The sequence below is a fragment of the Penicillium verhagenii genome (assembly GCF_028828195.1).
Source record: "Penicillium verhagenii strain IBT 33310 chromosome Unknown utg000008l_segment0_segment0, whole genome shotgun sequence".
NCBI lineage: Eukaryota > Fungi > Ascomycota > Eurotiomycetes > Eurotiales > Aspergillaceae > Penicillium > Penicillium verhagenii.
In genome coordinates this window covers 797197-817794 of record NW_026643172.1, presented here as the reverse complement: position 1 = coordinate 817794, position 20598 = coordinate 797197, and the positions used below count along the sequence as shown (strand labels likewise).

The window sequence follows — 20598 nt, the reverse complement described above, 5'->3', positions numbered from 1 at the left end:
TCTAGGATACGCTTCACTTTCTTACTGCCAGAGGCTGCCTTGAAATGCGGCTTTTTATGCATTTATCGAGGTGTTTTCCTCAGCTAACCATACAACAGATTTATGTACAGGGCCTTGATTGCCGATTGAAAGCGTTTTCAAGAGAGAGACGTTATTGCTATTACTATATAGAGATATCAAACTCAACAATAGAGCGCGAGCCAATAGAAACAGTTTAAAAAAATCAACCTTACATACTAGTAGTTAGTAGTAGTAGTATACTGCTCCAGTACCCCTCCAGATCTTCACTCCGCCTGCTTGATTTGGAGTCTGCTGGCAAATTACCCCTGCTGAGTCATCCAACATGCAGGTCAATCACGCAATCCCGCGTTAAACTGCATTGGGCGAAAAAGAAGTATGCAAAAAAAGATGGGAATATTGTTTTCCCACCCAAAGTCTACTACTTCATTGGAATGTGTCATTTTGCTATCCATAGCTCAAACAGATAAATTCCCCAATCTGCCCTTTGGACTTTCGCTCATTATCTCAAAGTCCATTGTGCATTGATAGGTGGCGTTGGCTTCAATCCCCGCAATTACTATCTTATCAGAGCTTATCACCAATCGTGTGAGCCCTTTTACTCATTGCGGAATACGCCTTTTGTGAATCTCCGCGGAGACCCTGCAGGCCAACGCACGATATAACAGGTCATCCTGCAAGTCTCTGATAAGGTTCCACGGCGACATATTGTTACCTCTGGCTGTGCAACAAAATTAAGATCCTGCGGGTCTCTGATTCAATTCCGCAGAGAGTGGAGGAGCAACCCACATTATACCAGCCCACGACATCATGAAGAACGTTAGCAATGATTCTGGTGTTGCGGCACCTTTCATGACCGCATGGAACGTTGAGTCTCAGATTCATCTCATCATTGGAGCCAGCCCTTTGGCTGCTGCTCGGTGTACCAAGAGTCTCGAGGCTGGCGCCAAGCCAGTCGTTATTGTACCCGAGAGTGCAGACATCCATTTCACCCTAGCTGAGCACATCGCCAATGGCTCGGTGCAGCTACTGCGTCGTGATTTCCAAGATAATGATTTGACTACCCTGGGCAGAGAGGAAGTTGACCGGGTGGTAGACGCGGTCTTCGTCACCCTGGGTGGCAATCATGAACTGAGTGAGTCATGAAGCATCAAAACGAGAAAAGAAACGTCCACTGATATCTTTTCCTAGGTCTTCACATTTCAAAGCTATGCCGGCGGCTGCGAATCCCTGTCAATGTGTCCGATGCTCCTGCTTTGTGCTCGTTCACTTTACTGTCCACTTACTCAGATGGACCACTTCACATTGGCATTACAACATCCGGTCGTGGATGCAAGCTTGCGTCTCGCTTACGGAGAGAAATCGCCGCTTTCCTTCCAACAGATCTCGGATCCGCAATTGATCGGCTCGGTGCCATGAGGTGCCGTCTATGGGAAGAAGACCATGCCGCTGGGCTAACTGATACCGCCTTCGAGGGTGATGACGACGATACTACAGGCCAGAAGCACACTTTCAACACATTAGTCACGGACGATGACGTCGCCGCAGCAAAGACACGGCGAACACGCTGGCTATCGCAGATTTGCGAGTACTGGCCTCTTCGCAAGCTTGTCTCTATCACTGACAGCGACATCAACCAAATTCTACAGGCCTATTCATCTGGTAACACGGCCACACAAGAGACGCTCGAGTCCAATGCGATCTCTAGAAAGGGCAAGATCATCCTTGCCGGCTCAGGTCCAGGCCACCCAGATCTGCTCACCCGTGCCACATATAACGCTATTCAAAACGCCGACATTATCCTTGCCGACAAGCTCGTTCCGGCTCCTGTACTGGACTTGATCCCACGCCGAACGGAGGTTCACATTGCGCGCAAATTCCCCGGAAACGCCGACCAGGCTCAGGAAGAGTTCTTGCAGATGGGCATCGCCTCACTCCGAAAGGGGAAGAACGTCCTCCGGCTCAAGCAAGGAGATCCGTACTTATATGGTCGTGGCGCCGAAGAGTTCGAATTCTTCCGGGCTGAGGGATATATCCCCGTTGTGCTTCCTGGCATCACTAGCGCCATGAGCGCTGCCTTGTTCGCGGATATTCCGGCAACTCACCGCGGTGTGTCGGACCAAGTCTTGATCTGCACTGGCACTGGCCGAAAGGGTGCTGCTCCGCAACCACCGGCCTATGTCCCTACCCAGACAGTCGTTTTCTTGATGTCTCTTCACAGACTTTCTGCCCTCATTGAGTCTCTCACGACACATCCTGCGGATGACACCACACAGTCACGAGTGCTCTGGCCCAAGGAGACTCCTTGTGCTATTGTTGAGCGAGCCTCGTGCCCCGATCAGCGTGTTGTTCGCTCCACTTTGGAAAACATCTGTCAAGCATTTGAGGCAGCCGGCTCACGGCCACCTGGTTTATTGGTAGTTGGTGCTAGCTGCCATGTCTTGCACAGCCCGAATGAGCAGAAGTGGGCTATTGAAGAAGGATTTAATGGTCTTGATGGATTGACTGGGGAGCTGGATGCCGTGGCAGTGGCACTTGATGAGACTGAAAAGTGATTGAATCATTCATGGATTGGCAGGACATATTGCATATCGAACGGAGTAATGAGGATCATGTATATAGAAAAGACCAGATACCCCCTTTGGAATAAGTGTATATCAGAGCATTCCCCATACCCTGTCTTGAGTAGTGAGTAGGTACTATACACTATACATACTATACCTATTTCAAGTAGTTAGTATGGAGCACGTAGTGTATAAAATTCAAGGTTGGGTACCCCGCTACTATTAGTAGGTGCCTAGTAGTACTCAGAAACATGTCTGGACTTTTAGCTACGTACTACTACATACTAAGACGCTGCCCAGGTGAAATTTCATTATCATCAGGTAATGAATCGCTGTGGTTGGTCGATCATCTTCCCGCATCTAGCCGCCTATACAAAACCCACATACACCCGAGACGCTTCACCGTTATTTACACCGCCTGGTAAGATACTGGTTCAGAACATGTAATTGTTTCCAGAATGCCTGGTTCTTCCCGCGTAAAATTAAAGTTGATGACAATACCGATACATCACACTTTTCTTCTGCCGGTCCAAGATTGGGTTTTGCTTCGTGCGCTAAATCCCGCCGCAACCGGGATCCGCTGAGCCCCACTGGTGTCAATGCAGGGCGCGTGAACATGTGGATATGGATTTTTTTTCATGCGTTTAAGTTTTTTTTTCGCCGATTGTCAGATCAATTGTACTTTTGTTGACATTCTTTTGATCAATTGATCATTGAAAGGTCATAAGGCTTGACAATGGAGACTTTCGAAACCTCCTCCCAGGAAGCTCTGTCAGAACACCATGAGGCGAACTTGCCACCAGTCGATGGAGGAAAGCGAGCATGGCTCTTCCTGGCTGCATGCTTCGTCATTGAAGCCTTGATTTGGGGTATGATCTAAAGCGCAATGCATCAATTGATATATAAAATTAAACAACATATACTAATATACAATTTTGATAGGTTTCACTTTTTCCTTTGGAATTTTTCAGGATTACTACAGCACCCACGAGCCATTTAAGAGCTCGGGTGATATTGCCATTGTTGGCACATGTGCGATGGTTAGCCAATTTATTCGATAGCAATTGATCGCGCGGAACATCTAGGCTAATCTATGAAACCAGGGTATTTCATACATGTTACTCCCAGTCGCTTTCATTCTACTGCAAACAATGCCCCGTCTCAAGCTTTGGGCTGCCCCAGTTGGCTTTATCATCATGTGTCTAGCTTTATCATTAAGCTCCTTTGCGAGAAACACCACAGATCTCATCGTGTCTCAGGGTGTTGCGTACGGTGTCGGTGCAAGTCTTGCATACGCCCCGACAATCATCTTCATGGACGAATGGTTCGTCCGTCGCAAGGGATTGGCGTTTGGAATTATGTGGGTGAGTAAATTTCCACATTCCTATTCATCATATGTATTCATTCAAAAAGACGAAAAGAGCTAATTCACGATAAAAAGGCTGGTACCGGTTTATCGGGCGTCATTCTCCCCGTTGTCTTGCAGTGGATGCTGGATACATTCGGCCACAAAACAGCGCTGCGCGCTTGGTCTATCGTCCTACTTGTTCTTGGAGCTCCACTTCTGACTTACCTTCGACCTCGTCTTCCAATCTCGCGTGCATCGCAGCCCCGGAAACTGGATTTCCGCTTCCTGTGGGATGCTACATTCCTCATCTACGAATCTGGAAATATCATGGAAGCCATGGGCTATTTCCTCCCAACTATTTATCTACCCACTTACGCTAAGAGCCTTGGAGCGAGCGGTATTGAGTCCACTCTTACCGTCATGGTGTTCAACCTTGCCTCCGTTTTTGGATGTGTTATTATGGGCTCGTTGGTTGACCGCTACCATGCCACGACTTGCATCTTGGCTTCGACGGTTGGCAGTACCGTTGCAGTCTTTCTGATCTGGGGGTTGGCCGATACCTTGGCACCCTTGTACATTTTCTGTATCTTTTACGGACTGTTCGCTGGGTCTTTTACCTCTACCTGGCCGGCCGTTGTTAATGAGGTGACAAAGCGGAGTATTTACACCGATCCCAGTCTTATTTTTGGACTTCTCTCGACTGGGCGCGGTATTGGAAATATTGTCAGTGGGCCCCTCAGTGGAGCTTTGCTTGATCAGAATTCCTGGACTGGTGTTGCTGGGAAGGCCTATGGCACTGGATATGGGCCGTTGATCGTTTTCACTGGGGTTTCTGCCTTTCTGGGTGGTTTGGGCGTTATGGCGAGAATCGCAGTACGCTCATGAGCGGTCAAATGCTGTACTATATACAAAGCCTTTTAATTTTACATAGATTTGTTTTATACATACTATAGATGGATATAGATGGGTTAAAAGTTTTGTTTGAGAATTCAATCATTCAATGTCACCTTGTGCTTCTGTATATCTTCAAAGAGACTTCAGATGTTCTCTTTTCTGTCGGTTCTCGGGAGCCCTATCAATATAATTAGTTCGACCGATGCAGCGTCGAGATATCCTAGTTTGCCCATACATATTCATACTTTTGATGCCTAAAGAAAGAAGAAGTTCTTTAGAGACAGTTCAATGTTCTCATATACCAGTTGACAGCAATTTTTTTCTTACAAGATTCCAAGGCTCCAAAGTTTGCCTTATTTTATGCATACCAAGTGCTAGCAACTTCTATTCGAAACTCAAGTTCTCGGGGTAGATTCCACTCCTGTAATTCATTCTAATTGCCGACAGTGGGTTACAGCCGAGACTCGAAGTATACACCGGTGAGAATCATCCTATTGGCTTAGGCTAAATTATGCCGAATTACGTGAGCAAAAACATTTCCCCGCATTTAGAAATCAAGACACCTTTTGCGCGCAGCAAATAATGAAATGAGTCGCATCCGCACCTTCATTCGCCCTTGTCTGAGTTATAAACCATCCCTGCCAATTCAATTGCCCCCACTCGGACACAAAGTCGCCATGGCTCAACTATCTACGTCATCCGGTGCTCCAAGTAGCTGGCACGGTGCAGGGGCCGCGGAATTTGACCTCAGGAGTACTTCAACCCTCAATCCGAACATGTTTATGTGAATTACAGGAGGAGCTTGACGCTGACACATTCCCTTCCAGGCGATACAATGACAAAACCCACGCCATCAATGCTCAACGCGATCAGCCAAACGACCCTCCTGGACGACGTCTTTGGCGAGGACCCGACCACGAACGAGCTCCACCGCTACGTTGCCGAGAGGACGAAACACGAGGATGCTCTGCTGGTGCTTTCAGGCACAATGGGAAACCAGGTCGCGATCCGCTCGCATCTAGCTCAACCACCACATTCTGTCCTCTGCGACCACCGAGCTCACATAATCTGCTACGAGGCTGGAGGTGTCAGCGCTTGGACTGGGGCCACAGTACAGACCGTTGTACCCAAAAACGGCATTCACCTCACTTTGGAGGATGTCCAGAAGTATGCGGTGCTTGATGATGACATCCACCACTGCCCCACCAAGCTGATCAGTTTGGAGAATACGCTTGACGGGTTGATTATGCCTTTGGCCGAGGCTCGCCGTATCGTCGAGTGGGCCCATGCCAATGACATCAAAGTACACCTGGACGGCGCGAGATTGTGGGAGGCGGTTGTATCGGGGGCTGGCAGTTTATCGGACTACACCAGTCTGTTCGACAGTGTTAGCTTGTGCTTTTCCAAGGGCCTGGGCGCGCCAATTGGAAGCATTATTGTCGGCTCCTCGGCTTTCATCAAGAAGGCGCGATGGTTCCGCAAGTCTATTGGTGGCGGTGCTCGTCAGACAGGTGTTTTCTCGGCTGCTGCCAGAATCGCGCTGGACGAGACGTTCGGAACGGACCCTCATGGCAAGACTGGTCAGCTTCTAGCCACTCACGGCAAGGCAAAGCGTATTGCAGACCTCTGGACTAGCCGCGGGGGCAAGCTGCAGTCTCCTGTACACACAAACATGGTATGGCTTGATCTCGAGGCCTCTGGCCTGGGACCCAATGATCTCGCTGCAATTGGCAAGGAGAAAGGTTTAAAGCTATTGGGAGGACGGGTGGTCGTTCATTACCGTAAGTGGTGCTCGTTTTCATAAGATGTCATTCTATCATTCTAACTTGTCACAGAGGTGTCGGATGAGGCCATTGCGCGCCTTGAACAGGTGTTTGACGCCGCCTTTCAGGGGGAGTTCCAAAGGACCGAAGACCAAAGCAAACCCTACGGCAGCAATAAACAATGAGGCATCGGTGAGATAGACAATACAGTGTAAATAAAGGCATCACCTATACTATGTACATAGATCATGCGCACTTCTTTCAAATTTTCAAGGCTGACAATGGCCCTACTCAATTCAAGCTACAAGTCAAGTTTCCTCATATCTCTTGATTTCATCATTTGAACATTTAGACCAGGATGGACCCACTTATATGGCAGGCTTTCTGTCAATCATCTTATGAACTAGGCTCCCCAGGCAAAATTGGCTGCGAATTTGGGCTGATCTTTGCTTTGTGGCACATCAGCATCAAAGTCCCAGCGATCTGGAATTTCTAAGCCAGCGTCGATGTGATGTTGAACCAGGAGCATTGAGACTCCATCGCGATACAGCCATGCATCCTCACTCCGGCCTTGCCACTTCTCCATGGCATTCCGCATGTCCTCCAGTACTTGTGCATATTCCGGATCCTTGGCAAGATTGTGCACTTCGTCCGCATCAGCCTGAATATCGTACAGCTCCTCTGCGGGACGGAAAAAGTAATCCTTGAGCGGACGAGGGCCAATCATTTTGGGGCTGTTCTCCGAGTTCCGGATCTCCTCCCAGGTCAACGAGCCATAGATATCAGCAGCGAAAGGGAAATCAAGTCTCCAGGCGATATTGCGATGATATTTGAAGCGACGATTACGCATGAAGCGGGTAGGCCAATAGTTCGTTATCTCATGAAATGTGTGTGAGCCGAAAACTTCGCTCCATTCATCAAGCTGGGACTTCTCGGCAAGAATCGGAAGAAATGAGCGCCCAAGACGGGCTGGGTTCTTAGGATCCGGATGATGAGCCCAGTCAAGCAGTGTTGGCAGGATGTCGACATACGAAATCATATTTGGATTCACCACCCCGGCCATGGATCCTGGGCACTTCATGATCATGGGTAGACAGACTCCTGCATCATATAGAGTTGTCTTGGAATTGATGAATGGAGGCCCATTGTCGCTTAAGAAGAGAACAAGTGTATCTTCACTCAAGCCGCTCTCCTTCAATCCTTGCAGTACCATACCAACGCCTTGGTCGAGACGAGAGATGGCCTTATAATACTCTGCAAATTCGTACCGCACCTTAGGCAGATCGTTGACGAAAGGTGGTATCTCCACATCCTCGGTAGTATAATCGATAGTCTTCACACGTGGGTCATACTGACCATCGTTACCGAATCCAGAGCGGGTCCAATCGCGATGCGGATCAATGAAACCGATAGTCAAGAAGAATGGCTTGTCGTCTGACTTGGAGTTCTCGAAGAATGCAGTGGCCTGGTCGGCGACCGAGGCAACATCACGACTGTCACTCTCGGCTCGCATATCCCACGGGTAAACGGAAGAAGGACCAACATGTACCTTTCCAATCAGACCAGTGGTATATCCATGTTTCGAGAGCAGTACAGGGGCAGTCTCGACATGGTCGTGGGTGGTGAAATGATGGCGCCCATTATGAAGTCCATATTGCCCATTTTGGTGAGTGTGGAGACCAGTGTAGATTACCGATCGACTCGCACTGCAGGATGCTGTGCTAGTGAAAGCTTGGTCAAAACGAGACCCCTCTGCGGCTAGCTGGTCGAGATTAGGCGTCTGAATCTTTTTGTTTCCATAACAGCCCAATTGCTTGCCGAGGTCATCGGCGACCATTAACAGAATGTTCCGATGAGGCATTTTGGGAGGCGAGTGCGCTAAAGTCCTTTTGCTCTGTTTGAGACCCTTCTGTCGGAATATATACATGGTTTTTCGGAGTCCTTTCAATGACGGATATCGGCTTGGTAACCGTAGCTAGTTCTCATAGCGGATGTCGCTTCGGCTCTCGCTAGCCTATATGAGGCTTGGCCTGTGGGAATGGATCATTGGCATCCAGGGTCTAATGAGAGCCATTTAGCCGTTGAACAGACCTTGGAGTCATTGCAGCCCTGGAGGTCAGGTTGAAGGAACAATACTTGCCAAAAATTTGACGCAAAGAGCGGAACAATTAGCTTGGTCCAGTAAACGGCATGCTTTAAATTCATTTCAAAAGTTGTTCCACATCCTTGCGAATGGTGGCCGTCGAAGCAGTACAAAGAATTTTTCATGAGATCAATAAAAGGATCAAAGACAGGATCAAAGACAGGAAGAAGAAAACAAAAACAAAAAAGCAGGCAGGTTCAAATTGCTTGGAATAAAATGCTGTCCGGGGTAATTATACGGGGTAATGATACTTTGGCATGATGTACCCCAGCAGTACTTGGGTTTGTGTGCAATCGCCTGCCAAATCAAAGTACCCCACAAGTATCTCCACTGGACCACCCCACAGGAGCTTCCCCAGGCACGTGCACGGTGCCCCCATCTCTCCGCCCGAGGTTCACATGCAAATGATGCAACTGTCAACTTGCATCTTGATTGTCCCTTGATTGTCCCTTGAATCTCCTCCTTCTCTCTATCCTCATCTACACACAGCATCTTCAAATACCTATTTGGACCGGGCGTTCTATTTTTGACTCATGGCCTACAATCACCCTGCACTATAAGCCGATCGGGCTTCGCAATGGCCGCTCAGTCAACTCTCCGTCGCCCGGAGGACCCCCTCCGTACCCTTTACCTACACTACTCGGATTTGATTCGCTCTCGTTTCCGTCGGACCACGCGAACCACTCGCCTGATCGCTACGGTCGCTCTACTTTTGTCTATAATCAGCTCAGGATATGGAGGATACAAGTGGCTGCGAGGTCGCGCAAGGGACCGCGCCCAAGGCCACCGGCTGCTGCGTCGTAACTCGGGAATACGTGGCAAGGATGGCTCTCGTACCATCTATGTGCCCTATAAGGGCTCGCGTACATCCAAGGTCATAATCCATCCCACCAAGCTGACCACATTTGACGCCCATCGGCGACTCTTTTTGAATCCTCCGGCATCAGCACGGAGTATTGAGGAAGGCTCGGCAAGCCAAATCCCTCCTCCTACAACAAAACCAGGCTTGAACTTGGCATTCCTGCATCAGTTCCTTAGCCTGGGGAGTATCATGGTCCCTCGATGGGGAAGCAAGGAAACAGGGCTGCTGATGGGTCATGGCCTTTTCCTTCTGCTAAGAACATACCTCTCCCTCTTGATTGCACGTTTGGACGGCGAACTTGTTAGAGACTTGGTCGCTGGCAAAGGGCGACCCTTTATGTGGGGTATCGTCAAATGGTGTGGTATCGGCACCCTCGCCTCTTACACCAATGCAATGATCAAATTCCTACAGTCCAAGGTGTCGATCGCCTTCCGGACCCGTCTTACGAGATACATTCATGACCTCTACCTGACCGATAATGACAACTATTACAAACTGATGAACCTTGATGGAGGTATCGGGCAAGGCCCCGACCAGTTCATTACGCAAGATCTCACCCTTTTCTGTTCGGCTGCTGCTTCATTATACTCTTCTATGGGCAAGCCCATGGTGGATCTCTTCGTGTTCAATTATCAACTATATCGATCACTTGGTCCACTTGCTTTGAGTGGGATCCTTGCTGGCTACTTCAGTACAGCTGTAGTACTTCGCAAGTTGTCTCCGCCATTTGGCAAGCTCAAGGCCGTTGAGGGCAAGAAAGAGGGCGACTTCCGTGGTCTGCACTCGCGGCTCTTGGCTAATGCAGAAGAGATCTCTTTCTACGGTGGGGCTGACATTGAGCGAGTCTTCTTGGTGAAGAGTTTCAAGGATCTACAGCGCTGGATGGAAGGCATCTACAGCCTAAAAATTCGGTATAACATGTTGGAAGACATTATTTTGAAATACTCCTGGTCGGCTTTCGGATATTTGATCACATCTTTGCCTATCTTCCTCCCTGCATGGGGTGGCTCGGGTGGTGCTATGGAGATGATCGACTCACCCGAGGGGATGGGCCGTGAACGGAGTCGCATGAAGGAGTTCATCACTAACAAGCGTCTGATGCTCTCTTTGGCCGATGCGGGCGGCCGCATGATGTACAGTATCAAAGATATTTCTGAGCTTGCGGGCTACACATCGCGTGTTTATACCCTCATCTCTACTCTCCACCGCGTTCACGCCAGCGCCTACTATCCACCCCGAGGATCGTATTCCGAGCTCTATTCCCTTGCCGATGCACAAGGCACTACACACAATGGCTTCGATGGAGTTCGTTTGGAACATGTTCCTATTGTGGCACCATCTCTTTACCCCATGGGCGGTGATGAGCTCATTGATTCCCTGTCATTTATCGTGCATTCTGGTGACCATCTCCTCATTTCGGGATCCAATGGCGTGGGCAAGTCTGCAATCCCTCGCATAGTAGCGGGTCTTTGGCCTGTATACCGTGGATTAGTCAGTCGCCCACGCGGATTCGGCCTAGATGGCATCATGTTCCTCCCACAACGACCTTATTTGAGTGTTGGCACTCTACGAGATCAAGTTCTTTACCCTCACACCGAGATCGACATGCGGGAGGCCGGCGAGACCGATGCAAACTTGCAGAAGATCCTGGATGCTGCGCATCTAGGCTATCTACCAGCTCGGGAGGGAGGGTGGGATGCTCGAAAGGAATGGAAAGATGTGCTGAGTGGCGGAGAGAAGCAACGTATGGGTATGGCCCGGCTTTTCTATCACGAGCCACGATATGCTTTCCTTGACGAAGGCACATCAGCAGTCTCTTCAGATGTAGAGGGACTGTTGTATGAACGTGCAAAGGAGCGCGGCATCACTCTCATAACCATCTCTACCCGTGCATCCTTGAAGAAATACCACACCTTTAACCTCAGTCTTGGTCTAGGGGAGGGAGGTGATCGCTGGGAGTTTGAGAGAATTGGCACTGAGAAAGAGAAGCTCGGCGTTGAGAAGGAGCTGCAGGAGCTGCGTAAACGGCTTGACAAGGTCGATGAGTGGAAACAGCGTCGCGAAGAAATTGACAAAGAGCTGTGCAAGGTCTGGACGGCCGATGATGCAGAGCTTGCTCCCCCACCATACCAGGAAGAGGAACCGGTGTCTGAGGTTCCAGAGGCAGGGCCGACCAACTAACACAGCGTCTTGTTAGCGAAGATATCCTAGATCTCTTCCCTCCCGTTCTTGTTGCTCCCACCCAAGGTTCCTATTTCATGCCCTCTTGCATTGTACCCGATCTTAGTACGTACGCGACATACATTCCATGTTGAACATAGCCATCTCCCGTCGTTTGATTAACAGGTAATATTTACTACATTTATACCCTACAAAATCAGATTGAACCCCAATCCAAGTGCAAGAAAATAAAATACATTGTAACTACTCTCAAGTGCTGAGCAACTTTCCAATCCTCTATGTGAATGTCTGCCATGAATTGTTTGAATGCAACGCTAAGCAAAACAGGGGCCCGAAGCCATTTAAATAATAAGAAATCCGTTCAAATGTTCCCAAGGGTTTCCGCCCAGGTAAACAACATTTGAATCAAGGCAATTCAATCCCAATTCTATTGACGCCGTCTCAACCTTCTTCAACGTTCATGGGACGCTCAGGAATTCTTCTTGGGGTCTGCGTGACGGAAACGGCGGGTCCGAGTCCGTAACATCTCTGCCCGTTCCTCGAGGGTCATGTTGACCTGATCTCCAATCGGAATCAGGCATTTCGCCAAGTGGATGTAATTCTTCCGCAGCAGATTCACAGTGATGAAAATGTAGTCCACATTGCGGAACACAAGAGCCCGCTCCTCGGCATAGCGGTCCTTCTGCTTGATGAATGATGCCGGATGATCTCTCCAATGGCGGCGAGGGTTGAGGTGATGCGAGGTGTGGTAGCCATCATTGAAAGAGAATCGATTGCTCTGTCTCATTTGTTAGTTTTGGTTATCTTCAACTACCCTCACAATTTGAATTGAAAAAGGCGTCAAACGGCGTCAAACGGCGTCAAACTCACCGGGACGTCAATAAGCGTGATACTCGAGAGCCAATCGGAATCGGGATCACTCGGGTCCACAAAGGCATGCTGTCCCCAGTTGCCAACCATCAGACCAATGCGCATGACCGTCAGCGGGAGAATCAGCACGAAAACAGTCGCGCGGGCGTTGACGTAGTTATACAGCAGGTAGATGGCAAGGTAGTTGCCCAGCTCCCAGAATGCAACTTTGCAAGCATACTTCTTCTGTCCCTTGGACCAAAAGTAGCGGGGAAGCTCAGCCCAGATCAAGAAGAAAAAGCGACCCAGGTAGCAGGCAAAGTCGGCCGCACTGTCTCTGTCATAGAACATGGTGGTACTGAGATCCAGAGCGCCGTTGCCTTCGACGTGGTGATGTTTGATGTGGTGGTAGAAATAAGAGTTCCACGTATGCCCGTGCAAGGGATCCAGGAGATACGGGAACAGCGTGTCGAAAAGCCAATATTGAGGCATGAGGACGCCGCCCATATGGATATGCTGGTGTTTCATTAGGGTGAAGGCTCCGCAGTAGAACAACTGCATGGCCCAGTGCAGGACACCGCGCCACCAGGAGAAATTGTAATAAAGATAGATGGCGCTAGGGACCAGTGTGGTGAAGTACAGAATTAGATGCGTAAGCATCACGACATCTGTCGGGAAACGCACAACGCCCTGGGCCCATTTCTGATAAGGCTGCAGTACATAGCGATGGATTGGGGCTGGGAGCCTATCCCGTAATAATGTGTTATCCCACAGTTGAAAGACAGTTGGGTCAAATGTTGAATGGGAAGCATCGTTCATGTCATAGAGCTTTTGTGATAATTTCAGCTGCTCTGATCTTGCTTCGCCTTTTTTGATGCGAAGGGCAGATTGTGAGCAAGACAAGCAACGGTTTATTACGGGCGGTGAACCAACTCACTACTTGAAGCTGGTTCATTGACCAGGGCATCGATCACCAGTCGATCCTGCAGGGTTAACTGCGGATCTGTGTAGGTTGTAGGATCCATGCTAGACAGCTGTGTTGTGGCTTTAGCAACATGTTCATTGCCGGAGCGCGGCGGGTTCAAATATTTGTACTCACAGATTATCGAAATAGATCAATTTAAACTCTTCTGCCTAGTGACCCTGAGATATACGGCCAATCGTGTATGTGTTGTTTTTGAAGCTTACTAGTAGAGGAGATGAAAATAGACGGGTAAATGTCAACCCTGGAACCCCCTTAGTATACTGGATCGGGCAACGCGTGGTCAACTCAGGGGAAGAGTTTTCCTTGGTAAATGTGGGTCTGACGAGTCGACTGGAATGAGCCAAATCGCGACCTTCGAATGTTGAAATGAAAATGCATCAAAATTCTACAATATTATACAGCATCGAAGAGCTATAATAAAGACGGTTATACATGATGCATGTAAGTTTAAATCCTAACAATCGTGGTTGTGCTACATTAAATCTTGGAATGCATGTTTGTTTTCTTCAAATGTTTGTTCAGGGGCTTCAAATCCACTGGTATGAGAATCCTTCCCCTGACTCCTATCTCCCGGAACGAGTACGAATAAACATGAAATTTCGTATATCATCAGGAGGCATCCATCAAACGACTTGAAGTGAATTTGAATCTCATTTCACTTAACTTCATCTCCACATCTATTTATAGGCATCAATAGTGCCCACCTTCATAACATCCAAGCGGGCTGAGTAAGCCACGTCAACAAAAGTGATAGTTACAAAGCCATTTCTTCCTGACAATCTCAAGGCAGCAATGTTGAAATACTTGAATCAACAAGCTGCACATGTGTGCAAGATTCAAGCCAAATACCATCAGGTGCGGTAATGGACATCAGGACCTCTCACCGGGGGCTTCGTCTAAGTTGGCTGCTAATGACCTAGATTGCCATGTATGTAGTAGGTACCAGATACCTACTATATATAATTATACCCCCATCGAGTATATTCAAATACAACATGTTCGAAGTACATATACATGCATACATATATGTATCACCTACTGGGGACCCTGCATCAATTGATGTGGGAAACATTACCTCTGGAGATGGATTTCAATGTTTGCTAAAGCCCTGAATTCCAACAGGCCAGCTTGGAAGGTTGTGCACATTATATATACCATCCCGATATCTGCACATGTGGAGTGTCCAGATGCCATGTCGGCGCTTATCTCCCCCTCAACCTTGGAACTCTCGGGGCACCTGGGGTCAAAGTTGCAATCAATCAAGTACCACCACCACGAGGGGAACTTGAGATTGGCGTATACACACGTGAAAAACTGATTGAATGGTACCATACATTGCAGAAATGTATATCTCTACCATCAGAGGTCTTTATTGATGGGTTTGGTCTCCATCAGCATACATTCCATAGCCTTATGGGAGTATACTTTATTCCAGCATGTCTTTCAGCAGAAGAGCGTCGACGGAGTACAAACATCTTCCAGATGTCACATTAACACTTGGTCCTCATGGAACAAATTTTCGTGATGTTATTGAGACAATGGTGGACATTTACCATTTTATGATACTTCTTAGATACAGTATCCTTCAAGTATCTTGTAGGATACGGTAATAACTTTAGATATAGTAGTTAAGTCAAACTTTTTATGATACCGTATCATATATGATACAGTAACTATAGGTATCGTTAAATCTAAAAACGTATTATATGGTATCCTATGGTATCCTAATAGTATCTTAAGTATAAAAAATCTAATATTTTTTTTTTTATTTATTTACTTTTTTTATTTATTTACTTTTTTTGTTTATTTACTTTTTTTGTTTATTTACTTTTTCTATTTAATTAATTATTTTTATTTTTATTTTTTACTTTTTTTATTTTTTTACTTTACTACTACCAGGGATCGAACTTACAACCTTACTTTTTCTTACAGGGTGAATTACCATTACATTACTACTACATTATTACTTACATTACAGTAATTTCAAAACATAACCTAACATATTCAATTTTTCTAATCTCTACTTTATTAGTTAAATAAAATAGATAAAAATAAAAGAAAATTATTTTTAGAGAGCTTATTAATAAGGGTATTTAATTATGATTTTATTAAATTTTATTTTCAAGATCTCAAAAATTTTAAATTTCAACCAGTTGTTAATAAACAGCACTTAGAATCCTCAGGGTCAAATATATATCTTGGATTGATTTGGTTGCTCTAAATATTTGATACTATCTGATACCATTTGATACTTTAAAAAAGTTAAGATACAAAAGACCTTATCTGATACAGATTAGAGGATGATACTAACTTCTTGATGATACACTTTTAGGGATGATACCAATTTTACTTTATGATACAGTTTCTTGTATGATACCTTTAGGATACAGTATCCTTATTAAACATTTTAAGAAACAGTATCAAAAAGGTATCATAAAATGGCAAATGTCCACCATTGGAGCCTATCAGCATTAGTGCACATGTACGTCAACTTGAAGAGAGTATTCAAGTACCATGGGGACAAGACATCTGGAGGGTACTATTCGGATTTCTGTCCCTTGTCTTGCATTTATTGGTGATATACCACAACAACAACTTAATGCAGGATTTCTAGGACCTTCAGCCTATTTGAGTTGCCGGAAATGCCATGTTTCAGGTGAAGAGCGAGGCTCATCAAATTATGATGTGATCAAGAATGGTCGCTATCATCATCAATATATGCTTGATCGCTTACTTGGCCAGTCTCTTACTGGTAGAGCGAAGACAAAATGGTTTAGTGAGCGAGGTATGACAGTATCTGATTCGCCATTACTATCAATCTGCCCATCATTTGATAGAGTTCGCCAAACACCTATTGATTTATGGCATGCTGAGTTTGGTGGAGTCCTCTCTTCCTACGCTTTCACGTTCCACGACATGAATGGGCTCGACCGGAAATGGAGACCTCTATTCGCGAAACCTGCCCTGCAATATCCAGATGTCAGGTTCAACATTTGATAGCATGAATTGAGGCAATATCCAGTCATGAATCATGATCATGAGTACTACTATGTGCCTAACATGATTTGGCACAAGTTCTCGAACATTGAAGTTGCCGGATTGATTCGTACGTGTATTAGTTGTGTCTAGACATCTGGACATGAATTTGTCCAGCCTTTGCCATAATTTGAATTCTTGAGGCCGGAAAATACATAGAAAGCGCTGTACCAAATATTCGAATATTTTCACCCCGGACTCCGTGCGGGCCGGAGTTGCTTTTAAGCGGCACCAATTATAAGTACAGCAGCACCTTATACTGACCCCGCGCGTCTACGTGCACCGCGCTTGAGTTTAACCAAATAATAAGTCTCAAACTTGGAAAGTGCCTTCTTAAAAACCACATCGAAGCCGCCATCATGAGCAACTCCTCAACCACGCGTCTGCCAACTTATTTCATCGGTCATGGTGAGACCTCAAGATTGCCCCTGGTAGCAAGATTTTCCCTGTAGAAGAAAACTGAATTTTTCTGTTTCATGTCAGGTGGTGTCAGTATTATGTTTAAGCCCGAGCACGAAGCCGTCAGACAAGGCTTGCGTGAACTTGGAAAAGAAATCAAAGCCCTGAAACCAGAAGCAATTGTTCTGACTTGTGGCGAGTTCGAAGGTGAAAGTGATGCTATTCAAGGTAAACAGAAGCCATGCATCTCATTAAAAGTAGATCTGGGCTAATAGATTTTTCTAGTAAATTTCAAAGAGCCAACCAAGGTGTGGCATGATCTTGGCCCTTCGTGGAGGAAGACATTTCCCCATGTATTTGAATACCAGTACGCTCATAAATCCTCCCGCGCATTGGCCGAGAAGGTATTCAACCACCTCCAAAGCCAAGGCGTGAAGGTAGAGAGTACCGAGAGAGATCTGGACCACGGCGTGTGAGTGTGCCATCATCTTCCTGAGCGGGCCCAATCACGTACTGACTCTGCCACATAGATGGGTTCCCTTCAAACTTATGTTCCCAGAAGGAGAAGACGAACTGGACGTTCCAATCTTACAGATTTCAACATATGCGGGTGACGATCTCAACGCTCATGTTGAACTGGGAAAAGCTCTCTCAACTCTGTATGGACTCAGAGACCCTTCGCACATGCAGACCAATTGCTGATATAAGTTTAGTGGAGATCGTATTTTGCTGATAGGCTCTGGAATGTTATGTCACAACCTCCCGGCCACCCGACAGGGCACCAGTGATACCAGTATTGCCCTCGCTTTGGAAGCCGCTGCTAAGAATGCCCTGGATGCGCCGACGCCTCGAGAACGGACTGCCAGGTTCTTGGATTTCCAGAGTCGATCTGATTGGATTGATGCTCACCCGACCGCTGAACACGTCTTACCTTTATATATGACACTGGGAGCTGGACACGACCTTGAGGGTTATGAGGTATGGAACGAAGACAAATGCATCATCGGGCAGTCATACTATACATTTAGGCTAGGTGCCCTTCCCAGGGCTTGATACTTGGTATTTTTAAGCAGCAAATCAACTTCAAATGGGAATGTGTAACGTGTTACAATCTAAACCCAAGAATCCCACTCTTGTGGTCCGTCACCGTCCGTGGATGTGTAGAATCCATGACTCAGGGCCCGCGGAGTCCACCGAAACACGCGGATTACTAAGGCAACTGCTCCACCCGATAACAGGCATGTCCATGCGATAAGCCAACTCCAGAAACTCCCCCTCGTGCCACTCTCGAAAAGAGATTATATTATCTCCTCTTTCCCCTCAATATGCCTCTCATTGTCCGTTGAAACTAAACATGGCGGGTATACTGTACAGGAGAGCTTTATGTTATACCCCTCGTGGGCTTTTCGCCCGGGCGCGGTGGCAAAGCACAAGCTCCGTTCCCTCAACCACCACCGAGATCCCTCCGCACGTTACCCCCAGACTCACAGCCCTGAAGGCCGCAAAGCCATTCTCCGATTTCCTCACCGATACCTTCAATCGCCAACACGACTATCTTCGAATCAGTGTCACCGAACGGTGTAACCTTCGGTGCCTCTACTGTATGCCTGAAGAGGGCGTGGAGCTATCGCCACCAGCAAGATTGTTGACCTCGCCGGAAATCGTCTACCTTTCCTCATTGTTTATCTCCCAGGGCGTCACGAAGATCCGTTTGACTGGTGGTGAGCCTACGGTACGGAAGGATATCGTTCCTTTGATGCAAAGGATTGGCCAGCTGCGACAGAACGGGCTCCGGGAATTGTGTCTGACCACCAACGGCATTTCCTTATACCGCAAGCTAGACCCAATGGTGGAAGCTGGACTTACGGGCGTGAATCTGAGTCTCGATACACTGGACCCATTTCAGTTCCAAATCATGACACGGCGCAAGGGATTCGAGGCTGTGATGAAAAGCATCGATCGGATCTTGGAGATGAACAAACTCGGTGCTGGCATCAAGTTGAAAATCAATTGCGTGGTCATGCGCGGTATGAATGACCGTGAGATTCTGCCGTTTGTCGAGCTCGGTCGCGAGAAACCCATCGAAGTGCGGTTCATCGAGTATATGCCTTTTGATGGAAATAAGTGGAACAAGGGGAAAATGTTTCCCTACCAAGAGATGTTGTCGGTGATTCGAGAGAAGTATCCGTCATTGGAGAAGGTTGTCGACCACAAAAATGATACCAGCAAGACCTATATGGTCCCTGGCTTTGAGGGCCGCGTCGGGTTTATCACTAGCATGACACATAACTTCTGCGGGACCTGCAATCGATTGCGCATAACTGGTGATGGCAATTTGAAGGTCTGCCTGTTCGGAAATTCCGAGGTCTCCCTCCGGGATATAATTCGCAAGGAGAATGATGGACAGCCTATCGACGAGGAGGCGTTGAAAGATCTCCGCCTCCTCGAGACAATCCAAGATGCGGCTCGTCTAAGCGACGAAGGCGGCTTGATCCCTGAGCGGGAACGCGAAATCTTGGATATCATCGGCATGGCTGTGAAGCGTAAGAAGGCCAAGCACGCTGGCATAGGCCAACTCGAGAATATGAAGAATAGGCCCATGATTCTCATTGGTGGTTAGTGTCCTTCATGAATTATTGAAATGATTTACGACTTGCATATTTGTCATGGAGCTTGAGGCAGACAAGGCCTTGAAAAGGTTTAACTCATGTACTTATGAAATCATGTTGGGAGCTTAATGATTTAATTTTGCAATCCGATGCTGATAGTTGAAGTAGATAATAAAAATCATCAACCATGGCCATTTCCCACGTCACGGGCAACCTCTACATTAATTCCCTCGCATCTCCTCTCATCTTCACCTGGATTACATCAGGCACGCCTTTACCACAGCGGACGATCAGATTCTCAGGCCCAGGAACCCACACCACAGAAGACGCAGAATCCCAAACCCCGATCTCTACCTACCACCTCAGACTCCGAACTCCCCCATCTCACTCCCTCCCAAACCGTACACATGACACAGATCACCGAGAAACCAGAAACAAAACGACTCGCCACCGCTGCCTGTATGGTCTCATTCTCAAATGGAAAACCATGGGAAATTTTACGGCGCGGCGAAGGCACTCATAAAGGCGACGTATATAGTGTTGCTCGCATTGCCGGGATCATGGCCGCTAAACGAACCCCGGACATTGTTCCGTTGTGTCATCCTGGAATTGGCATCACGGGTGTGGAAGTTAGTGTGGAGCTTGTCGAACCTGACGCACATAAGCCACAAGATCATGGCGCTATGCAGATTGTTGCTACGGTTAGCTGTTTTGGTCGCACTGGAGTTGAGATGGAGGCCATGACAGCTACCATGGGGGCTGCATTGACAGTGTATGATATGCTGAAAGCTGTGGATAAAGGGATGATTATCGGGGGTGTGCGGTTGATAGAGAAGCAAGGTGGAAAAAGCGGTCATTGGGTCCGAGATGAGTGATTTGTTCACTCTTGGCTATGTCCGGAAGTCCATGAACTTGTTCGTACATTTTACTTCACGTTACTTGTACGT

The 20598-nt window shown here is 47.3% G+C and overlaps 8 protein-coding genes across 8 annotated transcripts; 6 read left to right on the top strand and 2 right to left on the bottom strand.

Annotated features, from left to right (window-relative positions):
- Positions 1-828: 828 nt before the first annotated feature.
- Positions 829-2573, top strand: N7466_008277 (putative siroheme synthase; the record flags this gene model as incomplete). Its single annotated transcript, XM_057167666.1, has 2 exons — positions 829-1153; positions 1210-2573. The coding sequence occupies 2 exons, from the start codon at positions 829-831 to the stop codon at positions 2571-2573; spliced, it is 1689 nt and encodes a 562-aa protein (XP_057018297.1).
- Positions 2574-3318: 745 nt separating this feature from the next.
- On the top strand, positions 3319-4815 carry N7466_008276 (uncharacterized protein; the record flags this gene model as incomplete). The annotated part of the gene is made up of 4 exons (XM_057167665.1): positions 3319-3451; positions 3525-3622; positions 3686-3946; positions 4024-4815. 4 exons carry the CDS (start codon positions 3319-3321, stop codon positions 4813-4815), a joined length of 1284 nt encoding a protein of 427 aa, XP_057018296.1.
- A 686-nt stretch (positions 4816-5501) lies between these two features.
- N7466_008275 (threonine aldolase GLY1) lies at positions 5502-6772 on the top strand (the record flags this gene model as incomplete). Its single annotated transcript, XM_057167664.1, has 3 exons — positions 5502-5577; positions 5652-6605; positions 6660-6772. 3 exons carry the CDS (start codon positions 5502-5504, stop codon positions 6770-6772), a joined length of 1143 nt encoding a protein of 380 aa, XP_057018295.1.
- A 218-nt stretch (positions 6773-6990) lies between these two features.
- Positions 6991-8448, bottom strand: N7466_008274 (sulfatase family protein; the record flags this gene model as incomplete). The annotated part of the gene is made up of 1 exon (XM_057167663.1): positions 6991-8448. One exon carries the CDS (start codon positions 8446-8448, stop codon positions 6991-6993), a length of 1458 nt encoding a protein of 485 aa, XP_057018294.1.
- Positions 8449-9307: 859 nt separating this feature from the next.
- pxa1 (putative peroxisomal ABC transporter (PXA1)) lies at positions 9308-11773 on the top strand (the record flags this gene model as incomplete). Its single annotated transcript, XM_057167662.1, has 1 exon — positions 9308-11773. One exon carries the CDS (start codon positions 9308-9310, stop codon positions 11771-11773), a length of 2466 nt encoding a protein of 821 aa, XP_057018293.1.
- A 469-nt stretch (positions 11774-12242) lies between these two features.
- N7466_008272 (fatty acid desaturase) lies at positions 12243-13647 on the bottom strand (the record flags this gene model as incomplete). The annotated part of the gene is made up of 3 exons (XM_057167661.1): positions 12243-12551; positions 12644-13488; positions 13560-13647. The coding sequence occupies 3 exons, from the start codon at positions 13645-13647 to the stop codon at positions 12243-12245; spliced, it is 1242 nt and encodes a 413-aa protein (XP_057018292.1).
- Positions 13648-17002: 3355 nt separating this feature from the next.
- On the top strand, positions 17003-18095 carry N7466_008271 (DODA-type extradiol aromatic ring-opening family dioxygenase; the record flags this gene model as incomplete). The annotated part of the gene is made up of 5 exons (XM_057167660.1): positions 17003-17051; positions 17127-17270; positions 17328-17514; positions 17573-17701; positions 17756-18095. The coding sequence occupies 5 exons, from the start codon at positions 17003-17005 to the stop codon at positions 18093-18095; spliced, it is 849 nt and encodes a 282-aa protein (XP_057018291.1).
- Positions 18096-18396: 301 nt separating this feature from the next.
- N7466_008270 (molybdopterin cofactor biosynthetic protein) lies at positions 18397-20526 on the top strand (the record flags this gene model as incomplete). Its single annotated transcript, XM_057167659.1, has 2 exons — positions 18397-19657; positions 19820-20526. 2 exons carry the CDS (start codon positions 18397-18399, stop codon positions 20524-20526), a joined length of 1968 nt encoding a protein of 655 aa, XP_057018290.1.
- Positions 20527-20598: the final 72 nt, after the last annotated feature.